General features: G+C 50.6%; 1 protein-coding gene across 5 annotated transcripts in view; it reads left to right on the top strand.

The window, feature by feature from the left end:
* LOC144176037 (transmembrane protein 117-like) overlaps positions 1-20,583 on the top strand; it is a 52,792-nt gene that overhangs the window by 12,708 nt on the left and 19,501 nt on the right. For 4 of the 5 annotated variants that reach the window (XM_077705147.1, XM_077705144.1, XM_077705145.1 and 1 more), the window contains 5 exons: positions 9,566-9,637; positions 9,723-9,893; positions 12,820-13,315; positions 16,705-16,965; positions 19,241-19,367. In XM_077705147.1, the coding sequence (XP_077561273.1) occupies positions 9,566-9,637; positions 9,723-9,893; positions 12,820-13,315; positions 16,705-16,965; positions 19,241-19,367 (1,127 nt within the window). Of the gene's footprint in view, positions 1-9,349; positions 9,440-9,565; positions 9,638-9,722; positions 9,894-12,819; positions 13,316-16,704; positions 16,966-19,240; positions 19,368-20,583 lie in introns of those variants that run through there. The other variant, XM_077705148.1, reaches the window with a different exon arrangement.

Genomic DNA, 20,583 nt, shown 5'->3' with positions numbered 1-20,583 from the left:
ACAGGAAGCAGCGGGACTGCGGCGAACGGGACTGGCGGTGGTGCGGTGACGGCGAGCGATTGTTGCGGCGTGGTCGGGCGTCGTCGTCTCGGGAAGGCGTCTGAGGACGGGGAGAGAAGCGAGCAGGGCCTTCTTCCGGGTTGTTATAGGCAGGAAATCGGGGTCGGGGAGGCATAAATCGACGACTCTGGCAGTATCGCGCCACGTGGCCAACACGATGACAGTGGAAGCATATGGGTCGGTCGTCAGGCGTTCTCCAATACGCAATGTTTCTGATCGGGTAGTTGAAAGTACGAGTATAGGGCGCTCGCCCATCACTGGTAGGTGGAAAGCGGCTAGATGGGAAGTCAGCGCGGCTAATGGCGCAGACGGATTGAACGCCTAGCTTAGCAAGTTCTTCGCGCACGACAGCTTGAATTAGCGAGACGGGAGGCCTGCTGTCTTCGGCAACGTATTGGGGAAGAGCGGCGGGGGCCATGGCCTCGAGCTCTCTACGTACTATTCTTGTCAAACCGTCAGGTGGTGCCGTGGCCGTGGTCACGCCAGATGAAATTGGAGGCGAACGGGTTTGGGTTTGTGGCGGAATGTCTTCGCAAGATGATGTGGCGGCAGTGTTTGGGAGCCGGGTGAACTGCGACGTAATTCGGCGGCTCTTCACCTGCTCGAACCGGCGGCACTCGGTGATGATAGCCTCGACCGTAGCACGGTCTTTGCAGATGAGCAGGTGGAAAGCGTCATCGGCTATCCCTTTAAGTACATGTCCCACCTTGTCGGACTCAGTCATCTGGGCGTCAGCTTGCAAAGGGACAGGACGTCCTGAATGTAGGCCACGTATGATTCAGTGGAGGTCTGTGCGCGTGTGGCTAGCGCGTTCTTGGCTGCAAGTTGGTGACCAGCTGGGTTGCCGAACAATTTGCGCAGCCTTTCCTTGCAGATGTCCCAGCTTGTTACCTCCGCCTCGTAAGTTCGGAACCAGGTCCTGGCCGGTCCGCCCAGACTGTAATCGACGTTGGCCAGCATGATGGTTGGATCCCACTGATTATAGACGCTGACCCGCTCGAACGAGTCGATCCAGTCCTCAACGTCCAAGTCGTCGGCTCCGGTGAACTTACGAGTTTCACGGGGTTGTTGAGAAACCACGATAAGTGGGGTGGTTGAGCCGTTGGCCCCATTGTTGGCCATGATCGTTGGTGGTTGAGCAAGGTGACGTCCGCTGCGCAGCTCCGTTGTGCGTAAAGCGTTACCCAGCACCTCCCACCAAAATGTTACGGGGAAGAGGCTATATTTGGAGGCTTGGTACTGTGAGATGCAAGCACCGGGCTAGGCGAACAAGGCTGAGAGCGAGAGAGAGAGCCGCGATGATAACGACAGGGTCAAATGATGATGATCGCAGTTAGTCGCGTAGATTGGCCACCTTGTATCATGGGTCCTGCTCGCCAACAACATAACCATGCCTTGTAACAATATCTTCTTCTTTATTTCCCCTTACCAGCACATCACACAAACCGTGGCAAAGTCTGCTCAAGTGAGCCAGCCATGCTTTAGCACTGCTATAAGTGGGCAAGTGGGCATCTCCGTGTATGCTGTCCTGTGTGGACTTCTTTTGGAATAGTTACACAAGGGGACAGTGTGGGTGCACGCTACCAGGCAGCCATTTGTGTGCCTGAGTTACTCAAAATGCACCAGGTGCAGAACTCCCCATAGGCCCCCCCATGTATCGAAAACTGGTTTGCAGTTGGTCCCCCGTCGCTGGGGTTCAACCAGGGTTATCACGCATGGGGAAAGTTGTCTAGCTTACCACCTAACGACAGGAAGTTGAAGGAGTGCCCAAGTGCTTGTGGCTGCTGCCGTAAGTCACAATTGAAAAACCATGGAAACTTAAGTACACATTGCCTAGCTTAAAGCCTCCGAATTTGAAAAGCACGCTTTATTTTACTGGCTTGCGTTACAGTGGCACACCAGTGGTACCCGCTATGGAGGATCCAAGGGGGAAGGCCGACCCAGACACCTGTTCTTGTAAGGCGATGGAGCATACTCTGAGCGAGGCAGTGGGCGCAGCTTCGTCTTCTTCCTCACCCCAGCTATCGCCCTCTGCCTGCGCCCATCTCATTTATTTACAACACACTCCCCCCCAGCCAGAAAGCCAAGGACTGGCCTTCAAGCTGACCCCTTCGTATGGGGCGCCTGAATATTGTCCAAGTGATCAGGCGAAAATAAACGATGTCTGACTGTTGGTGCGGGCGGAGTTTGAAGCGATGATTCTCATCTGATGCTGCGTCCCCGGTTCCCTGCGCATCAGGATCACGCACTTCGCACCACAGGTCTTGGGGTAGCCGCCGGGGTCGTAAGGGAATCCGATAAGTTTGGCTATCTTTATGTGATTCTTGATAACGGGCACGTTCCAGAAGGTGCACTGCTTGGTCGGTGGGAAAACGGCTGTAGCTGGGGCAAACAGAAGTCTAGCATAATTCATGGTGTTCGTATGGCTGCTACCTCCGGTTCTCAAGCTGTCTTGTTGAAGTGACAGTGATTCCGCGCTGTGCCGTATTCGACACGGTCGGGGGAGGCGCCAGATTCGGAAGCGGTATGCCGGCCGGAGCTTCAAAACTTGCGAAGGAGTCGATTTGGGCGGGCATCTGTAGACTCGGGGAAATATTCGGTATCTAGCTGGGATGCGGTCGCAGTTATCCATGATGTGAGGCAAGGCGTGGCTCCTCAGCTTCGTTCGGGTAGGTGGGTGTCGATTCAATTCCTTCCGTCGCGACTTCAAACGGGCGGTTTTCTTTCCTTTAGGTGCGTCATCTAGGTGCATACTGCGGGTGGTATCGCCAGGCGGCAATATCTTGAGCTGGCAAGGAGGCCCGCTGTGCTCGCTCTCGCCATAATCACTGGGCTCCTTGATCTGGTGCGGACGCGGATATGCCTCACGAGAAGGTGGGAAGGCACGGCCATCGGTTGTAGAAGAGGACGGCAGGAACGCATCTGCCTTATTGTCACCCTGTGCCTCATTCCTGTCGCTCAAAAGCAGCATGCTCTCACTGTCGGGGAAGACGGCGAGGATGGTACTTTGAGGGTAGATCGGGACAGTCAATTGACGCTGGGTGTGGTCCTCTGCTTTCACTGTACACGGTTTCGTTACAGGAGCCTCACCGTGAGTGGCGTTGACAGCAGAGTCACCAGGCGCCATCCAAATGGATGAACTTATGCTGGCTGCGTGTTCGTCGTGCATGGTGTGCTCGGGCTGTTGTTGGCGCGTCTCTGGCTGAACCGTCGGAAGAAAGACAAAGTGGGTGTTTTGCGGTACGTTGGGAACACCCATGCACTCTCGATTGTCACTCCTCCAGGTGGTTCGGACATAGCCACCAGCGGCTGAATTCACAACGGCTTTTCCAAGCGGGTGGAGCAGCACGCGCGTTTGACAGGAGTGCATTTTGTCGTCAAAATGCTGGGATACGGCAATGTCTTCCTTCAGCTTGTTGCCGGTCAGGTTTCCTTGAATTGCAGCGTCGAGGGCCCGTATCTCGCTCGGCGTGTCGTGGAAGTGGTGAATGTTGGCGGTTAGATCGGTCATGTGCGGAGCCGGGTCCTGGAGAAGGGCGTTGATTGCCGTAATGAGCCCTGTGATTTTCTCTCGCAGGAGCCTGCGGCGTAGCTTCAGGCGTTCCAATGGAAGGGGTGGCGTAGAATAACGAGGGTCGGCTTGGGCAGGAGCCATGATGGGCAGCGGTCGAGAGCAAGGCCTCCCGGAACAAGTGGTGCGAATGTTGAGAGAGTGTGTTCGCTCTCACCTGGGCACGCGCCAGCGCCAGTGTGTCTGCCACGGCTATGACGCAACACAATCCAACACAATCCACTTTAATCCAATCCAAGCCAATCCAATGGAATCCAATCCAATGCCCCTCGCAAGCGAGTGTTCACTATCGGAGAGGAGAGGGGGTGAGCAGAGGAGAGTGCGGACGCCGACGATGACGACGGACGCACGCAGGAAGGACAGGGCCGCCGACAAGAGATGCTCTCAGCGTCGCATCTAAAACCCTGATTGTGCAACGTTCAGGTGCACACGGTCCACTTCATACAACGGACCCTGGCGGGGATAAACCGGCGTTTTTCCGTTGTTTACACCGCTTCGCCGCCTCGTCCTGAGCTTTGTTTATTCTGAGCCCCCGTTTGACGCTGCTTGAAGTGCGAAGGCCCACAGGCGGGCCGGACCACTTGCTGACAGACACAAGCAAGCAGGCGGGTACTGGCGGGCAGGAGTTGACCTTGGATAGCCCCACACTGCAGCAGAACGCCAATGCTCCAACCACGAGAAGTCAAAGTCCAGGTGGCCGGCAGATTGCGAAGTTGAAGCTTCCATCGAGCCAGCAAACTTGACGGCACATAACGTCGCCACCCCACGGTGGTGACCAAACACCCGCCTTCCTCGCTCGCCCGGTCCAAATTCCTTCCTTTCACGATATGCCCTCTCCCCCCTCTCTGCTTGCCAGTGTCTTTCAAGGCCGCCTTGTCGCTCCGTTCCTTTCTTTCCTAGCCCCCGCCTCGAGGTATCGTTTGGCCTTGGCAGTTTCACAGTCTCGCCTTCAGCCCTCTCGATTTCCTCGGCTCCGTCGGCCCTCCCAGTTTATCTCGCATGCGTGGGGCGCAGGGCTGGCGGGCTAGCGCCGGATGGCATGAGGGTCGTATGGAGCGCATCACATGGCTGCCGGGGGGGGTAGCATGCGTGCTGTAGAGGGGAGGGGGATGCAAAATAGGTGTTTTATTTTCTTTAGGTTTTGGCTATTCGAAAATTATGCGAGAACACGCCAAGCACCTGTAGTAGTTTAAACAAGTTCTTAGCCCACCTATGGCGTGAGACTGTCTACTAGGCCGCCATTTACCCGCACTCCGATCATGCGATTCTTTTACACGGTTCCTTGAAAGTCTTATTATCGGAGTTCTACTGTATTAGGTAAATATTCAGTAAAGTCCAATTTGTGCCCCCTAGGGGCCGTGCCAATACACTACTTGCCCGCTCTGCTGAGGATGAGGACAACCGCGTCGTCTGCTAAAGCGACCGCCATTATCTTGCATTGGCTGTATGCGGGGCGCCTTTTACGATGTCTGACCACGGCGGGCAACTTCTCGCCGTCGTCGTCATACCGGCGCCGTGAACTGGCTGTCGTTGCGTTTACATATGGACATAGCAGAAAGTAGGTTAGGTACACGAAGGAAGTGAACTGCTGCATATTCAAGTACGAATTCCCGGCACACTTACGGCCATTGAAACTATTATGTGATACCTGTCATGCATGCACTATGCAATCTAAACACGATTGATCGATGAGGTTTAACGCGCCTACGCTACACAGGCGATCAGGCGCGCCATAGTGGAGCGCTCCGAATGAATCTTGACCACCTAGGGATCTTTAATTAATATGCGCCGAAATCTCAAACACACGGGCGTTTTCTCTTTTCGTCTCCATCAAAAAAGCGGCCACCGCGGCCGAGAATCGAACCAGCGTCCTTGGACTGCAATCTAAACATAAAGTCTTACACCGAAGTAGGAATAATCGCTTAATACCTTGAAGGAAAAATACACTATGTACAAAAGGATGAACAACAAACTCCACTGCTGTTGCAGAATACATCATGTACAAAATGATACACACTTCACTACTGTTATAATACAGGTAATGATGATTACGCTCGAATGTTTTCGAACTTGCTTTTTGAGGTTTTGAATTGCGTTCTTAGTATGTGTGTGATGTTCTTGAAGCATGGCGTATCTTCTTTCCATGTCTGCCGACTGCTTTTTCAACTCGGCACAATCCCTTTGTGTCTCACTAGCTGTGAGAGTTTGCATTTGTCGAGTTTGGAATTCCGACATTCAAAGCTTCGACACCTGGGCTGTTGAGTTGGAGGTTGTCCGATGACGTCTCTTGTGATACTGTGTGAGGTGACTCGGGGAGCACTTCTGCAGTCTCTCCTGATGCGGGGTGGCTCGCCTCTTCATTGCTGGATGTGGGCTCAGGCTGCGTTCTGTCTCGGGGTGGCCTTCGCTGCTTTGGAGCAACTGGAAGCAGAAAGATATGCAAACCAATCATCAAGTTAAGCAGTAAGTTCAGGGAAAGCGCGGTAATCAAGGGAATGGGAAATCAAGACAAAGAACAAAGCGGAAACACTGCATGAGAAGCGTCTCAGCATTTACACTTGTAATAATTAACCAGGGCGGGTGATTGTGCCTTTTCCAGTGGAAATGGATTAAGTTTAAGTGGGTGAGTGAGGTTAAGGTTGTTGCGTGGGCTGATCGGCATTACAATTGAATAGGTGGAAGTGACTCCCGATAAGAGCAGGAGAAGCAGCATCGATACATATATATATACTTACATGCACGCATGCATAATGTGTTAGTCAAAATAAGTGAGGCATTCCAGACCGACGCCTCAAATGCCACTGGAACGTTTCCCAGCGGCCACCACTGATCTGTTAACTAATGTACGCACTTATATAAAAACACGCAGTGAATCAAATGGCAAATGCCTACCTCGGAACACATAGTTTCTCAATATCACCCAGAGTAAAAAGTGTCGCTGCGATCGCCATGGGAATTGTGGGTACTGTGGATCGGCAGCAAGTGGCTAGTACAAATGGCTACGGATTAGGCTTCTCGGCTCTCAAGTGCTTGTTGTTCTGTTTTCGATATGCTTTTCCGTTTTCGGGATGCCACTTTCTGGCATTCAATGGCTGTGAAGAAACTGGTTATCACCGACCAAAGGTTTAGTTAAAAAGGCTAAAAAGACGTTTCGCCTTCCACCAGTTTCTTCAACTATGTATCTTTCACCCGACCAGACGAGTTTTCATCAAACCTTAGATTTCATTCAATGGCTATCACAGATATGTCTAAATAACAGCGTGATTAGACCAGCCGCGGTGGCTCAGTGGCTAAGGCGTTGCGCTGCTGAGCACGAGGTCGCAGGTTCGATTCCCAGCCGCGGCGGCCGCTTTTCGATGGAGGCGAAAAGCAAAAATGCCCGTGTGTACGAGATTTCGGCGCACGTTAAAGATCCCCAGGTGATGAAAATTAATCCGGAGCTCTCCACTACGGCGCACCTCATCGCCTGTGTTGCGTCGGCGTGTTAAACCCCACAATCAATCAACAGCATGATTAGCTCTTGACGCATGTGCTCGCAATAGTAGGGAGTTTCTTAAGAGGAAGGGGTGACCGCATGAAGCGACAGCGGAAAACATAACTCAAAAGGTACAACAACAGAGAGTCCTGGGTGACAGCGACAAGAGAAAAAAATTAATACACTGCCGCCAATTTCCTCTGTCGTCGTCGCTTGTCGCTACAGTTCACTGTATCGCCGCTGCCGCTCACTTGTGGGCTGCTTCTGGCCGCCAAAAAGCGAGCGAGCGTTCCAGTGGCCTGTTATACCGCTTCATACTGCTTGCCGCCGCCGCCCACACTACAGCCACTAAATAAGCTACGCTAGCCCACACTATCCGTTTTCTGCACTCATTCAGTTACGATTTTCGTGTTGCTCGTCGCCGTCGCTGCGTTTACTTACCCCTGGAAGCATGCACTGCCTTGGGCAGGCGCAATGAGGCAACATACGTAGCTACTCGACAAGCCAGTATTTATTTGCCATTTAAAGCATTCATGCAATTTCATAATGCCTTGCGCGTGTGCTTGAAGCCTTACTTGCGGTAATAGGCTTTGCCTCTAGGTTTATTTATATCTGCTTGGACAAAACAAATAAATACGACGCGATTACATCATTCTTGCATCCCTATGTTGCATCTGCTTCGCCTGCCAAAGCGCGTAGTATACGATAATAATACTGTAATGAGAGCAAGCAAGAGTGCAGTTTAAGACTATCGAAGTAATTTTTTTTCCGCTAAATATTACGAAAAATCAAAGGAAACCTCACAAAGTTTGGAGTATGTAATAATTGAAAAATATATCCGGGATGTCCCGTTGTATCTGGCGGCGTGAGCCAAAGGTAGGACTTCTGCTTTTTTCTTTTTTTTTATAACCCCCAAATTTGTTTTGCAACATAAGCCCGATAACACAGTATCTTGTACAAAATAAAATTTGTTGACAGCGGCAGTTTTGGCAGCAATTTTTTAAACAAAAACTCAATTTGCGTAGCCGCAAAGTCGTTGCCGGCCATGCCATGCCGAACTTCCAGCCGAACTACACACTATGTCGGCACTCATAGAGGCATAGAGCGCCTTCGCCGAATCACGTTGACGCTAGCGCCAAATTCCACTCTAGCTTAGCTAGTGAGAAACTCTATGCCTCTGAATGGGAAAAGCGTTAGCACAGCGTTTGGCTTCAGCTTCTTCCATCCACCTGCCTGGTTTTAGTCAGGAAAGGAGTCTTCAAAATGAGCCTACACGAAAAATTTCCAAAATGGGTGTCCTATTCTCCCGAGAAATACAAATAAATGACGTGAAATCAAGCAAATCGAACAAACTGGCGTCCACAGGCATGTCGGCTCACATCCGCACACGTTCACAAAACGGAGGTGTAATTCACGCATTTCTTTTCCCCTCCATGCGCTACTTTTATAACATGATAAGTGGGAACAATTGCCTTAATTATCATAATAATTTTCGTGCTAACAACATGTATAACAGATCTTAAGTTGAGATAACGCGGAGAAACACTAGCATAACACATCGCATGCAGTTTTACGCTTTGGATTTATCATTCACTGTCAAAAATGGGCTTTCGGTGCAGTAAGCGTGATGCACTGGGATGAAGCTTCGTAGCTGAGAAAGATCGCACACATTCTTGCAACGGGCGCCTTATTTTGTGATACAAAGTGAGATGACTGAAGCTGCAAAGCGCCACATGTTTCATATCGGCCCCCCGCTCCATTTGCATCACTCAAATATCAAAAGGCCGCAAAAGCATGATGAAACCTCCAACATAAACACACAAAACCGTGCGTCTGGTATCTAGAAACAGCCCCACAGACAAGCTGACAGCAGCCCCAAATGGATTTGGCTCTGCTGAGAAGCCGGCTACTTACACTGCATATGCAGGAGTGGCTCGTCGGCTGCCACTTGTCCTGCTTGATCTTCGCCGCCCACAGAAGCCGCCTTTTTGGGTCTCGAGGAAACGAATACATCCTCCATCCATTTGTAGCGCTGTTAGAACACTGGGGAACGCAGCACCCCGACATTCTGCAAAGAGACTTTGTGAAGAGCGCCGCTTTCCGCATGCCCGGCGCGGGAGTTGGCGGTAGCGGAGTGCCAGAAAATGGCGGCAGCACCTCCCGAGAACCAGTCTTGGCGGCGACGACCCCTTCCAAGAGTGGCGCCACCCTCAGCGGAGCAGGGGCACATCGAGGCACCCTGCTACTTGCCCCTCAGCTTCAACAAAGCCAGGGTGTTCGCATGGTCCAGATTCTGAAGTGGAGTTTTGCAACTGGTGCACTACTATGTATGTGTAAGAGCTCTGGTTGCGCGCTACTACCTGGGGTGTCAGAAATGGCAGTGTCCTGTGTGGAGTGCTGTGTGTGTCCCCAGCGCCAGGTGTGTGACCGCAGCCCCTGCTGCTGCCCTGTGCTTGCAGTGTTGGCGGACAGCACACGGAGGCGCTGCGCTCGGTGCTGCTGGCCTGCCAGCCCGCGGACAGCAAGGACAGGTGGGCCTGCCTTTCAGTCGGGAGGGTTGCCTTCGCAGCGGCCCTGCACACAACGCCCCTTCACCCCCTGCCCCTGTGGCTGCAGGCTGGTGCGGCAGGGGGGCCAGCAGCTGTCGCGTGCGGGGGGGGCCGGCGCGCCCGGAGGGGGGGGCCTGGTGGTGCAGCTGGTGCCCTCCTCGGGCCAGGACCACTTCCACCTGGAGGAGGCCGCCGACACACAGAGCGTGCTCTCCCTCTACGTCCAGAAGGACTTCAGGTGGGCCGGCCACACCGAGCACTCTGCGGGGCACGTTGATCCATCACTTCCTCTTGCAGGGGCCCCTTCTGTACGGGGCATATTTGTTTGCTTCAGTAAAAAGGTCCCAGCAACAGCAGCACCAATTACATCGCAAACTTCAAACAAATAAGGGATGTGTTAGCCCATGTTACATCACTCCCAGCCATATTCTATCAGTGCAGTGTTGTCACCGATTCCTTAATTGGGTGCGCTGTTACGAAGATTTGGGGAGTTGACTCAGGCATGCCAACAACCCTATCAAATCTACAGGACACCGGTGATGAAGGGGGTGACTGTCTGATGAGCGGCTTTTGCCGACCAGAGCGGTAAGAACGAGACAGAGCCTTGAGCGAAACAACAACAGAAAGACTTGCATTTGAACAGGCAAAACACTGTACAAGCACGAGGGCATGTAAAGTTTGTGATGATTTCAGGGTTCAAGCGTTACGAACGAGACGACGCACACGTGACAAGCAAAGAACGAAAGGCAACACAGATTCCAAAAGAAACTAGACACACTTATGACAAGGCTCAAGCAGCTGAGAACACACCAAAGGAGGCGACACTAAACACGCACTCTACAAAAAGCAAAGCTAAATTGAATCGTCCTGGTAGAAATAACAATAGTTCTACGACCTAGCTCACTGTTCTTCAGGTCAGGTGCATCCCTGGTAGACAGGTAGACTTCCCCGGCGTCTTCACGTGTTGGGGTGCCTGGTGGCCATAGAGTAGCGTTCGGGTCTCTGGTGCTGCTGCCTTGGGCTTCTCGGCGCAAGGCATGGGTGCCTCTCCGCCCAACGGCGCGGTGGCCCCGCAGGCGGGAATGTTGGCCAGGCTACACGGCGCAAAGCTCGGGTGCCTGGGGATAGACGAGTGTCCGGCCCTGCGGCGCGGGCCTCGCTGTGCCGGCAGAGCTGGCGACGTCCCAGCGGGGCTGCGTGGTCGTCACCTTTCTCAGGGCACCCAAACTCCGGCCAGTCTTGCGTTCCCTGTTCCACCGTCTTCCTCTCCTGGCACGCTCTTCCCTACTGGCACATACCCGCGTGCGGGTGATTGTCCGGGTCCTTCTTCGGCTTCGCCACCGCTTCCCGGCATCTCACTACAACGTTAACGAGAGGTAACTTAGAAGGAATACAAATGTGAGAGACGGTTCACAGTTGGACAAAGTGATACAATGAGGAGCATTAACAATGAATATTACGAGGTACAACAGTTAAGTAAAAGAAAAAGAGTTCAGTGCATATGAGAGACAAAGTCCCATAATAGTGACTGACCGGGCTGGATGATGCCTCGCTGGTGGAGCCGGTTCATTTACCTGTGAAGCGTGGCTACGTCGTCGGGCCAGGCTGTCGGAGGCAATCAGGGTGATTCAAGGTCCGGGAGTACATTGGAGTCCGCCAGGGCACGGGCCGCCGATGGGGGGGTCACATAATCTGCCCCCACATGGGTCCTCTTTTTGTAGCGAGAGCTATGATGGCCGTGTTCTCGCCGTTTCGTTGTGACCAGTGGCCGCACCTGGGTTCCCTAGCTGAGAGCAGTTTTTAGGGAGCCTGCGGCGGCTAGGGAACCTAGCAATTCCCTAGCCCCTGCAGCTGGCAGTGCCACTTGCTACGAAATGAGAGAGAGAGAAGTAAACAAAAAAATTAAAAAAACACGTATACATGGAAGGGGCGACTCGGTGGGATTCATCGTTAGGCTTCATGGTCAGAACGAAACCAACGGGAGGCAGCGAGCCGAGGTGGAGGAAGAACGAGCCGCACGCCTCGAGGAGCGTCGTAACCATACAGGGAGCCAAGCTAAACAGGAACTTTAATTGTACCTCTCACTACGCACACCCAGGCATGACTGAGTTAAGCGACAGCCAATTTTTTATAACCGTGCCGGCACACAGAGGGGAAAAACAACACACAATGCGCCCACCACCGTCAAGCGCACAACTTCCCTCTTTCTCCCTTCTAGAATCATCGGTGCGCCTTAGCACTGGCAAAGCTACGCTCACCCTCCCGAAAGTGCTCGAAGCACCATTGAAAGCTGAGCGGCAAAGGTTTTATTTTTATTATTTTCTTGCCAGTGAGCCGGCAAGTGGGCGAAGCCTTTGATGCCTCGTGCGAGCAAGTTCCAGGGTTTTTCAGGGGCGAATAGAAAGGAAATAGAACAAATCGAATGACTATGTAACCAGAATTAGGCGCTGAACAATAATATGGAAAAGCTGTAAGATACTTTTCGACGATGTATGCTCAAGTTTGTGACAAGCGTGAACTTTTAAAGTTTTTCAATACCTATTTCTTGTGTTTTCTTTTTTTTTTTTCCGTTAAAAATCCTCTTTTGTGGCTGAAATGGAGCTGAGTAAGTTACCAGAGGCTATTTCTTTCAAAATGAAGAAAGTTCTTTTTAAGGATTGCTTTCCAAGTGCCAGATTCATGGTCTTCTTGTCATAATTGGGAAACTTTGTCAACATATGCCAACGTAACTACTTGGCGAGCCCAATTCCCATAATTGCCCCACATCAGCTCTGCCTCGTTAATTGACAAAGATAGCCTTTACTTTGCTCAAAGCAACACCTTTGAGGGATACCTTTGAAGGTATTGCTCAGAGCGCATTACACAAAACATGTTTCCGTCATCTTGACCAAGGCAGTTGGGGTGAGCTTGCAAAGTTTGGGGCAACCTGGAGCCATAATACAGCAAAGGTGGACTATCGGAGTTTTGTTTCTTCTTCCGGTCTCAGCTGTGGTCCTGTTGTGTGTCTGTCACATTCACTTTTCCGATGAAGGCCAAAAATCCATGTGTGGAGGCTCTTTGGTATGCGTTAGAGATACCCGGGAGGTCTAGATCAGCCTTCCACTGCTGGCATGCCTCTCACAGCCGAAATGGACGGCAGGAGCTTGTGCTTTCTCCCGCTGCAGGTACTTCCTGCAGCACCCGTACGCGCGGCTGTTTGTGTCGTACTTTGTGGTGTTCTGCAACTTCCTGGTGTTTGCGGAGGACCCGATCTCGCACAGCCGGTCGGAGAGCGAGATCCCCGTGTTCGGCAACGTGTTCTCCTTCATGTGCACCAAGTACCCGCCCGAGTGGGGCTGGCGGGCGGCCAAGACGCTGCTCTGGCTGCTGGCCCTGCTGTGGGGGCTGGTGTGCGGCAAGCTGTTCATCCACCACTTCCTGCTGCGCAACCTGCTGCGGCTGAAGATGTTCCGCGAGGAGCAGGGCACCTGGATGATCATGCTGCTCACCGCCCTGCTCTTCGTCTACGCCCTCTCGCTCGTCTACAACACGCTGCTGCTCAGCGGGCACCCGCGCCCCGAGGCCTTCCGCATCAACGCCCAGATGGGCGTCACCAACGCCTCCTTCATGAAGGTGGCCGCCTGCGGGACCTGGCTCGGGGACTTCCTCACCGCCTGGATGGTCAGTCTCTCCCTGCTGCCCTCCCTCCGAGCCGGAGTTCCCGCTAAATGCGAATCCACAGGCACACTCCTGACAGAGCTACTCCGGTCGAACCTCGTCATGACGAAGCAGTATCGGGCCAGCAAACTGCTTCGTTTTATCCGACATCCGCTGGAACAGTAGTGGTAAAAATGGGCTCTAACAAATCGACCATCGGGCTTTCGCATAAACACCTACTTGATACGAAAATGCATTTTTTAACGCTTCAAACCCAATGTAAACAATGTAGCCCTTACATTTCTTCTTGTTGCATTTCCAGCTCAATGAACGGGAGCATAAGTGTGTGAAATTACAACAAAACAAAGTTCACTTAACAAAATCAGCGTGCGTGGCTGTTTACTTATGAAGGGTATGATCTTCGCCTGGTGGCTACTCACAGCACTCAGCTGGATGAAGTTTTCCACAGGGTCAACGAACAAAGGGGCCTTTGTACTTCTGCAGTTTCGGATGACGGGGGGCTTTTCCAAGTAGCTTCTCAGCCTCCTGGTCAAACATTTTTTGGTTACATCCAATATCGGGCACGGCTCTCACGGTTTCAGTTTCATTATAAAAGAATAGGTGTCATTGAAATAAAGCGTGACCAACCACAGTTCGCTTTAGCCGGTAATTCACTTATATCAGTGTTCGTTATAACGAGGCTCAACTGTACTGGAACTTTTTATTTATTTATTCCTACACAGTGTCAACCGCTTATAGTGTATGTCACGGCAGTCGCGAAAATCCACACTATAAACAAAACATGCGTGAATCCAACCACATTGCAACCTACCTTTCCATCATTATTTGCTTATCATCCCTCAAACAAACGCCACTTAAAAACAGAGGTACGGTCTTTATTCCGTCTTTCGTTTTCACATGAGACGCTGCTGCACAGTCTTACAAAGAGCATGCGCGGCTTTAACTTATATGGACTCTGTGTTTAAGTTTTGAGGGATCTGTGTTTCTAAGCATCTAGAAGAACGGATGCTGCAGAGAGACAGATGAGAAAGCAGCCCAGCTTGTGCCCGCCAGATAACGTGATAAGAACGCAAGCCACATTTTTTTTTTCTTTTTCATCAGGGGCCTTGCGTTCGCAATGCCCAGAACAACGTACACATAGTGGGAACCTCCAGCGTTGCGGAGGCTCGCTATCACCAGATGTTCAAAAAAAAAAAAAAAAAAGGAAAGGGTGGTTGCTTATCTGCACAAGGTTCCAATCGCAACTTACTGCGCCATTAGGGGGGGGGAGGTAAAACAGAACGCATGAACTGAAGGGTGCCTATTTTTTTTATTATTGTCTGTGTCTAAGGGAGAGCGGCTGCGTCGGATTGCTGAATTAATTTTTCTTCTTTCTTTTTTGTGACCCTAAAACGATGGACCAGCTGCACCGGTCAATAAGAGCCAAAAGAGCCAAAAAGACCGTCCAACAAGTTACACGATAAACGGTGTTCTACTTCGGGCAGCCGCATTATGCATTGAGTTCTATGGGAGGCCTACCGGGGGCGGGGAAGTCCGCATTATGTCTGGTGCCGCACTATAAGTGGTTACGTTAGAAAGGGTCTACACTGTATTACATTACATGGGGCGTGAATTACATTACACGGCACTTGAAAGTCAGGTTACAGCAATGGCAGAAGATAGGATTACGGTATTTCCTCCAGTGGCCTGCTTGGAACGAACAAAACTAGCTGGTGGTACTGGCAACTTCAGCACATAGGTCTGTCCAGCCCTGGAAGGCGAGGAGGAAAAATGACTGTTGGAACGTGTTAGCATGAGCACATCCTGGATATACCGCATTGGGGTGACTAGTGGGGGAAATGCATTGAGCTGGTTGGATGTACCCGTCTCCGGCTGCTGGTGAGTGAAAGAATTTATGGAAAAGACAGAATAGGGCTACTTTACGGCGAGAGGGAAGTGTAGAAAGATTAAGTTTTGCTTTCAACGATGACCCACTGGGGTGGTATGATTAGTCTGAAAGAATAAATCCAGTGGTGTGATTCTGCACAGATTCTAGGGTGTCAATCAAGTGAGCTTGGTGAGGGTTTGTATACTCAGGTTTAGACTACACGAAGGTCGAGTAGGCAAGTAATTTTATCGAAGAAGGGGCTAGGCTAAGATACTGTGTAGATAGCTAAGGGCGCGGTTAGCTGCGTTCATTATGTAGTTAGCGTGGCAGGACCAGATTAAATTATGAGATGTATGGATACCCAAGTATTTAACCAGGTCAGCAAAGTTTGTTAATAGAATAGTTAGGCTGCACATAATTGTGACGGCGTGAAAAGACAGGCACGGTTTTTTGGACATTGAAGGGCACTAGCCAGTTATGGCACCATGCTAGCATGCAAAATAGGTTGTTTTGTAATGCAGATATGTCACAATTAGCATTTATAGGACAATGAATGGCACAATCATCAGCAAAGAGATAGATGTTAGATGTAAGATTCATGAGAAGGTCATACATGTATATTAGAAAAAGAAGCGTCCTGCCTTGGGGCACATCAACAGCATGTGTGTGAGTGATGACGCATGAGAATTGTCGTAGACGAATTGGTGATGGTCTCTTAAAAATGCACTTATAGAATTCAAAACTGATGGTTCAAGATGAAGGTGAGACAATTTTAGTAGGGAGTTTATCATGCTTTTTCGAAATTAATAAAAATTGCATCAATAGGACTGTTGCAGCCCAAGCATGAATGTACACCATGAAGAAACAGGGCAAGCTGAGTGTTGCAGGAATGGCTTTTGCAAAAACCGTGCTAATTACGATGAAAGAAGTAATGAAGGAAAAAAATTTGGCAATCGGTGAATACAAAATATGCTCCATGATTTTCGAACAAATTTTCGAATAATGGAAATCGGAGGGTAATTATTAGGGCAAAGGCATTGTGAAGACTGGTATGACCTTTCTGATGCGTTTGTTTAGCACCATCACAGCACCACCTGCTGTGATGGTGTACTGTCTTGCGTAGAAGTAGACACAGCCGTCTGGGTTCAGCCCCTTTTCATGGCTGACCCCACCATACGAATTGTGGCATGCAAGCGCTACTGTTGTGGGGCGAATTGACCAAACGGGAGTGAATTAAGAGTGGATAAGAAGAGCTGGGGAGTGTGGCTAAGGCATTTCATTGAAGGAAACACAAGTCGGCACTTTTCTCATCACCACCATCAAGTGTGGCAGGCACCCGTTGGGGTGGGAGGGATCAGCCGAATGGGTGTGCAATACGAGCGGATCAAAAGGGGCGAGGGGGGCGCAGCCGTGCCACTGCCTTGTTGAAGGGAAGGCGAGTGGGGAGGCCTCTCGTCCCCACCGAGCCCACCACCACCATCAAGTGCGGCACGTGACTAGTGCTGTGTGGCCTGTGGCGGCGCAGGTGACGGACATGATGCTCCAGGACGAGCTGTACCCGGGCTGGGCGCCCTCGCTGCGGGCCTTCTGGCAGCGGCACGGCCGCACGCGCATCGTGGTCTTCTGGGCGGTGGCCCTGCTGCTGTCGGCGCTGGTGGTGAGCCTGATCGTGAGCGACCACATCTCCTGGGACTACCTCAACCGGGAGTTCGTGGCCACCACCGAGCTGTCGCGCGCCTTCCTCGCCTCCTTCATCCTCGTCATGGACCTGCTCATCGTCATGCAGGTGCCCCCCGCCTTCTCGTTGAGGCCAGTGCTCGACACATACCCTATAACCCACGTTGACAGCTTGCTTTTCAAATTGGGAAACATTTCTACGCTCCCTTCCTTAAGATTTATGGCAACAGATGCAAGAGCATGAGCACTGCTTCAACTTTCTGTCCACAGATGGCAGGCTAATCAACTTGCTATACCTGTACACGTGAAAAGCGTGGACACGCAGTGGCTAGAAGGCTACATGAAATACGGAAAGAACACTGGAGAATCCAAGACAGCCGAGGTAACCAAAACAGAGGCAAGGCAGACAGAAACGAATAAATGGAGAGAAAAAATGGAAGCCAAAACTTCACTAGAGGCGTACAGGGCTGAGAAATTGGAACATCAGAAAGGAAAATTGCTGCGATAATTCCCAGGGCAGTGCTTTGCTTCTTGAGGCTACGGCAGGTTTCTTGAGAACTGAGAGCTTTGTGGGGAAGTACGCACAAAATGATGGGGTATGCATGGTCTGCGGAAAAGAAGCAGGCACATAGTATTAGAATGCGAGTGTATCCATCCAAATCCACTTGAGGGAAATATTCGGCTTCCAGAAGCCTTAGGATTTAAACACAGAGGCAGTTAACTTCAAAGTTGTCGAGGCGACGAAAAGAAGATTAGAATGCTGGTGGACGAAAAGCAGAGAGGGGAATATTGGCTAGGACAGCTACCAGCTGTAACGGAAAAAAAAAGGGTATTTTGTGGATAATAAGCTTTTTGTGCCTGCCCTAAGAGCAGCGGTAGTATTAAACAAAGAGTGTAAAACATAGGTATATTAGTTGCTTTATAGTTTTTTTTTTTTTTGGTGACGCATCATCACTCCGCTACAAAGGGGATACCGCTATCAATCATCATCATCATCATCATAACCCATGGTTGCCTCTGTTTGCCACCAGTGCACGGGGGCCAACCGCTGCCCTGGTTTTCTTACATAGGGCCTATGGGAAGTTTTGCAGCTGACGTATAAAGTCATATCTCGGTACAATGAACACCACATTAACGAACTTTTCAGATTAACGAACGTTTAAGAAATCCCACGCTGACTGCTTATAGTGTCAATGTAAAATTATTTCACTACTACGTACTTCAGAATAGCGAACTTTTAAAAATAACGATCATTTTATTTAACTCCGTGCCGTATTAACAACGCCTCAGTACTGTGAACTGATATTTTGAAGTCCGGAGATTCTTCTATTGCAGTGAAACAGTGCAGTGAACAGTGAAACCTTGCTCCACACAAAGTGCGAGCTAATGCGACAGAAAAAAAAAAAAAAAAAAAAACGAAGGTAAGGAAGATCCAAACAAAAAATTAGAAATGAAGGGTGGGCGGCCTTTTTAGACATGTTTTTTAGGCGACGGCGCTTCAGGTTTTACCGGCGACATGGAGTGCGGAGGCATGCGCAGAGCGCAGGTTATCGGGGCTCATAAAACGTCGTACAGTGTGGTGGGGAGGAGAAAAAAAACGGAACGCAAAAAGACTTTTTTTTGCCTATCGTTTTCGGATGCCGCAGACAGGGCAGAAGTACGGCTTATACCAGCGAGATAACGTGATTACAACGCAAGCTGGCTATAGTTTTTTTTTCCATCGGCGACGTGCCGTAGCGATGCCTAAGGCGGTTGCTGTCAGCACAACGTGCAGGCAGTTGAAAACCTCCAACGTCGCTCACCTTGCTGTCTCCACATGTTGGGAACAGGGAAAGAGTGTTTGCTTACCTGCACAAGGTTATAATCGCAACAACTTACGGCGCCCGAGGGTGGGGAGGGGGGGATCGCTATCTTCAGGGGCGTGCTGAGGGGTTATCACGTGAGTGCAAGTGAAGCACACGAACTAAAGAGTGCCTATTTCTTTTATTTTCTGTACATGCATAAGTGAGAAAAGAGAAGGGAACGCGGGCTGCTTCAGATGGCTGAATACATCTTCTTTCTGTCTTCTTTTGCGGTCCTAAAACGATGCACCGGTCATTCAGCGGTCCGCAAAAAAAAAAACACACTATAAACGGTATGGTGCTTCGGCCCGCCGCATTATAAGCGGTAAGCTTATGCATTGACCTCTATGGGAGGCGTACCGGTGGCCTGGTAAACACACTAATTTGTTGTCTTAAATATTGCGGTTTTCACTACAACGACATTTCAAAATAACGAGCACTTTGAGGCGGCCCCCTGAAGTTCGTTATACCGAGATTTTACTGTATTGAGTGACTCTGGCCACCACGGTGGAGACAGCTCGCTCCTCTTCCGGATGGACGCAGGACTGGGACTTCCCCCACTTTGTGTGTGACCTCAACATCAAGCTGCCGGGACTGAGCGCAGCCTCCTTCAGGTACCACATGTTCCGGAAGTACGTGCACCTGCCCGAGATCGTCTTCCACATCAGTGGTGAGTGGTGGAACGACCAGAGGACGGCGGCCGAGGGAGCCTCTCATTCATGCAGAGCTTAAACGCTTCAAGTGCAGCGTAGAACAAGATGGCAGGACGATTATTTATTTATCGTATTTACTCACATAATGAACCCACTCACGTAATGAACCCTCCCCCCACTTTTCTTCTTGAGAATTTACTTTTTTGTCACATTGAATAGAAAATGCAGCGGGAATACGTTTTTATCTCAGCATGGTTGCTGATGCCGTAGACAATTGCAGTAACTTCATTTTGTGCTACAGTAGGGGCAGAAATGCTAAAGAACGCATTCCAACAAAACGAAATCTCAACAGTAGCCGGAAACGCGGGCGCGAATGCCGTGGCTCACAATTTAAAAATGGCGCGCTAGCGGAGCGCCATCTGCTGAACGCAAAACAAACCTTCTTGCCATCGAAACGTTGCGGTGTGCGAGCAAAGCACAAAACATACTCCGCACTTGTTCCCTGCTTTTTGTGGTTCCGGCTGGTTTTGGCGGCGTGCGAACAAAGCACTAAACGTACTCCGCACTCCTCTGCTCTTGCTGTTCCACGACGTCGCCATTACGCTCCGTGCTTTTGTTATTCAGCTGTGTTGTGAGCCTTTTTTGTGCTCCTGCTGCTCTCCATGCGATGGGCCAGTACATGAGCTACACTGAAGGTGGTGGAGCATGCGTTGATGCTATGGGTGAAAGCGGGAGGTTTTCGGGCGGTGAACAGGAATCGCCGTGTGATTTGTGGGCCCAGAGAGGGGAAGATTCCCGGTGTCGGAAAAGATATTTTGGAGTGCCTCGATGGCATGGAAGACGGTGCGCTGTGGGCCAACAGCAAATGTGAAGCCGCAAGCGACTTCAGTGAGGAGGACAGCTCCATATGAATAGCGTGTTGGGAATAAAAAAGAAATTTGATTGCATAATTACCGGCATGTTTTTACGAAAAAGGTGAGGCTCTGATAGTGCGTCTCCTAGCAACTTTACTGCATGAAGTTTCAACTTTTAAAAATCTCTTCCAATTTTTTCCCGCATAATGAACCCTCCCCCCCAAAGTCATGCCGAATTTTCAAGAAAAAAAGTGGGTTCATTACGCGAGTAAATACGGTACTTATTCATTTGTGCATACTGCAGCCCGTAATCAGGGCTATGGCAGGAGGGAGGAAAAGAGGCAGGCACAAAAGAAAAAAACACGGGGCAATGTTCTGG

This window comes from Haemaphysalis longicornis, unplaced genomic scaffold (assembly GCF_048455015.1).
Source record: "Haemaphysalis longicornis isolate Haplotype H1 unplaced genomic scaffold, Haemaphysalis longicornis Haplotype H1 scaffold_3, whole genome shotgun sequence".
Taxonomy (NCBI): domain Eukaryota; kingdom Metazoa; phylum Arthropoda; class Arachnida; order Ixodida; family Ixodidae; genus Haemaphysalis; species Haemaphysalis longicornis.
Note: the sequence above shows the minus strand (reverse complement) of the source record. Positions and strands in the feature narration are given on the sequence as shown.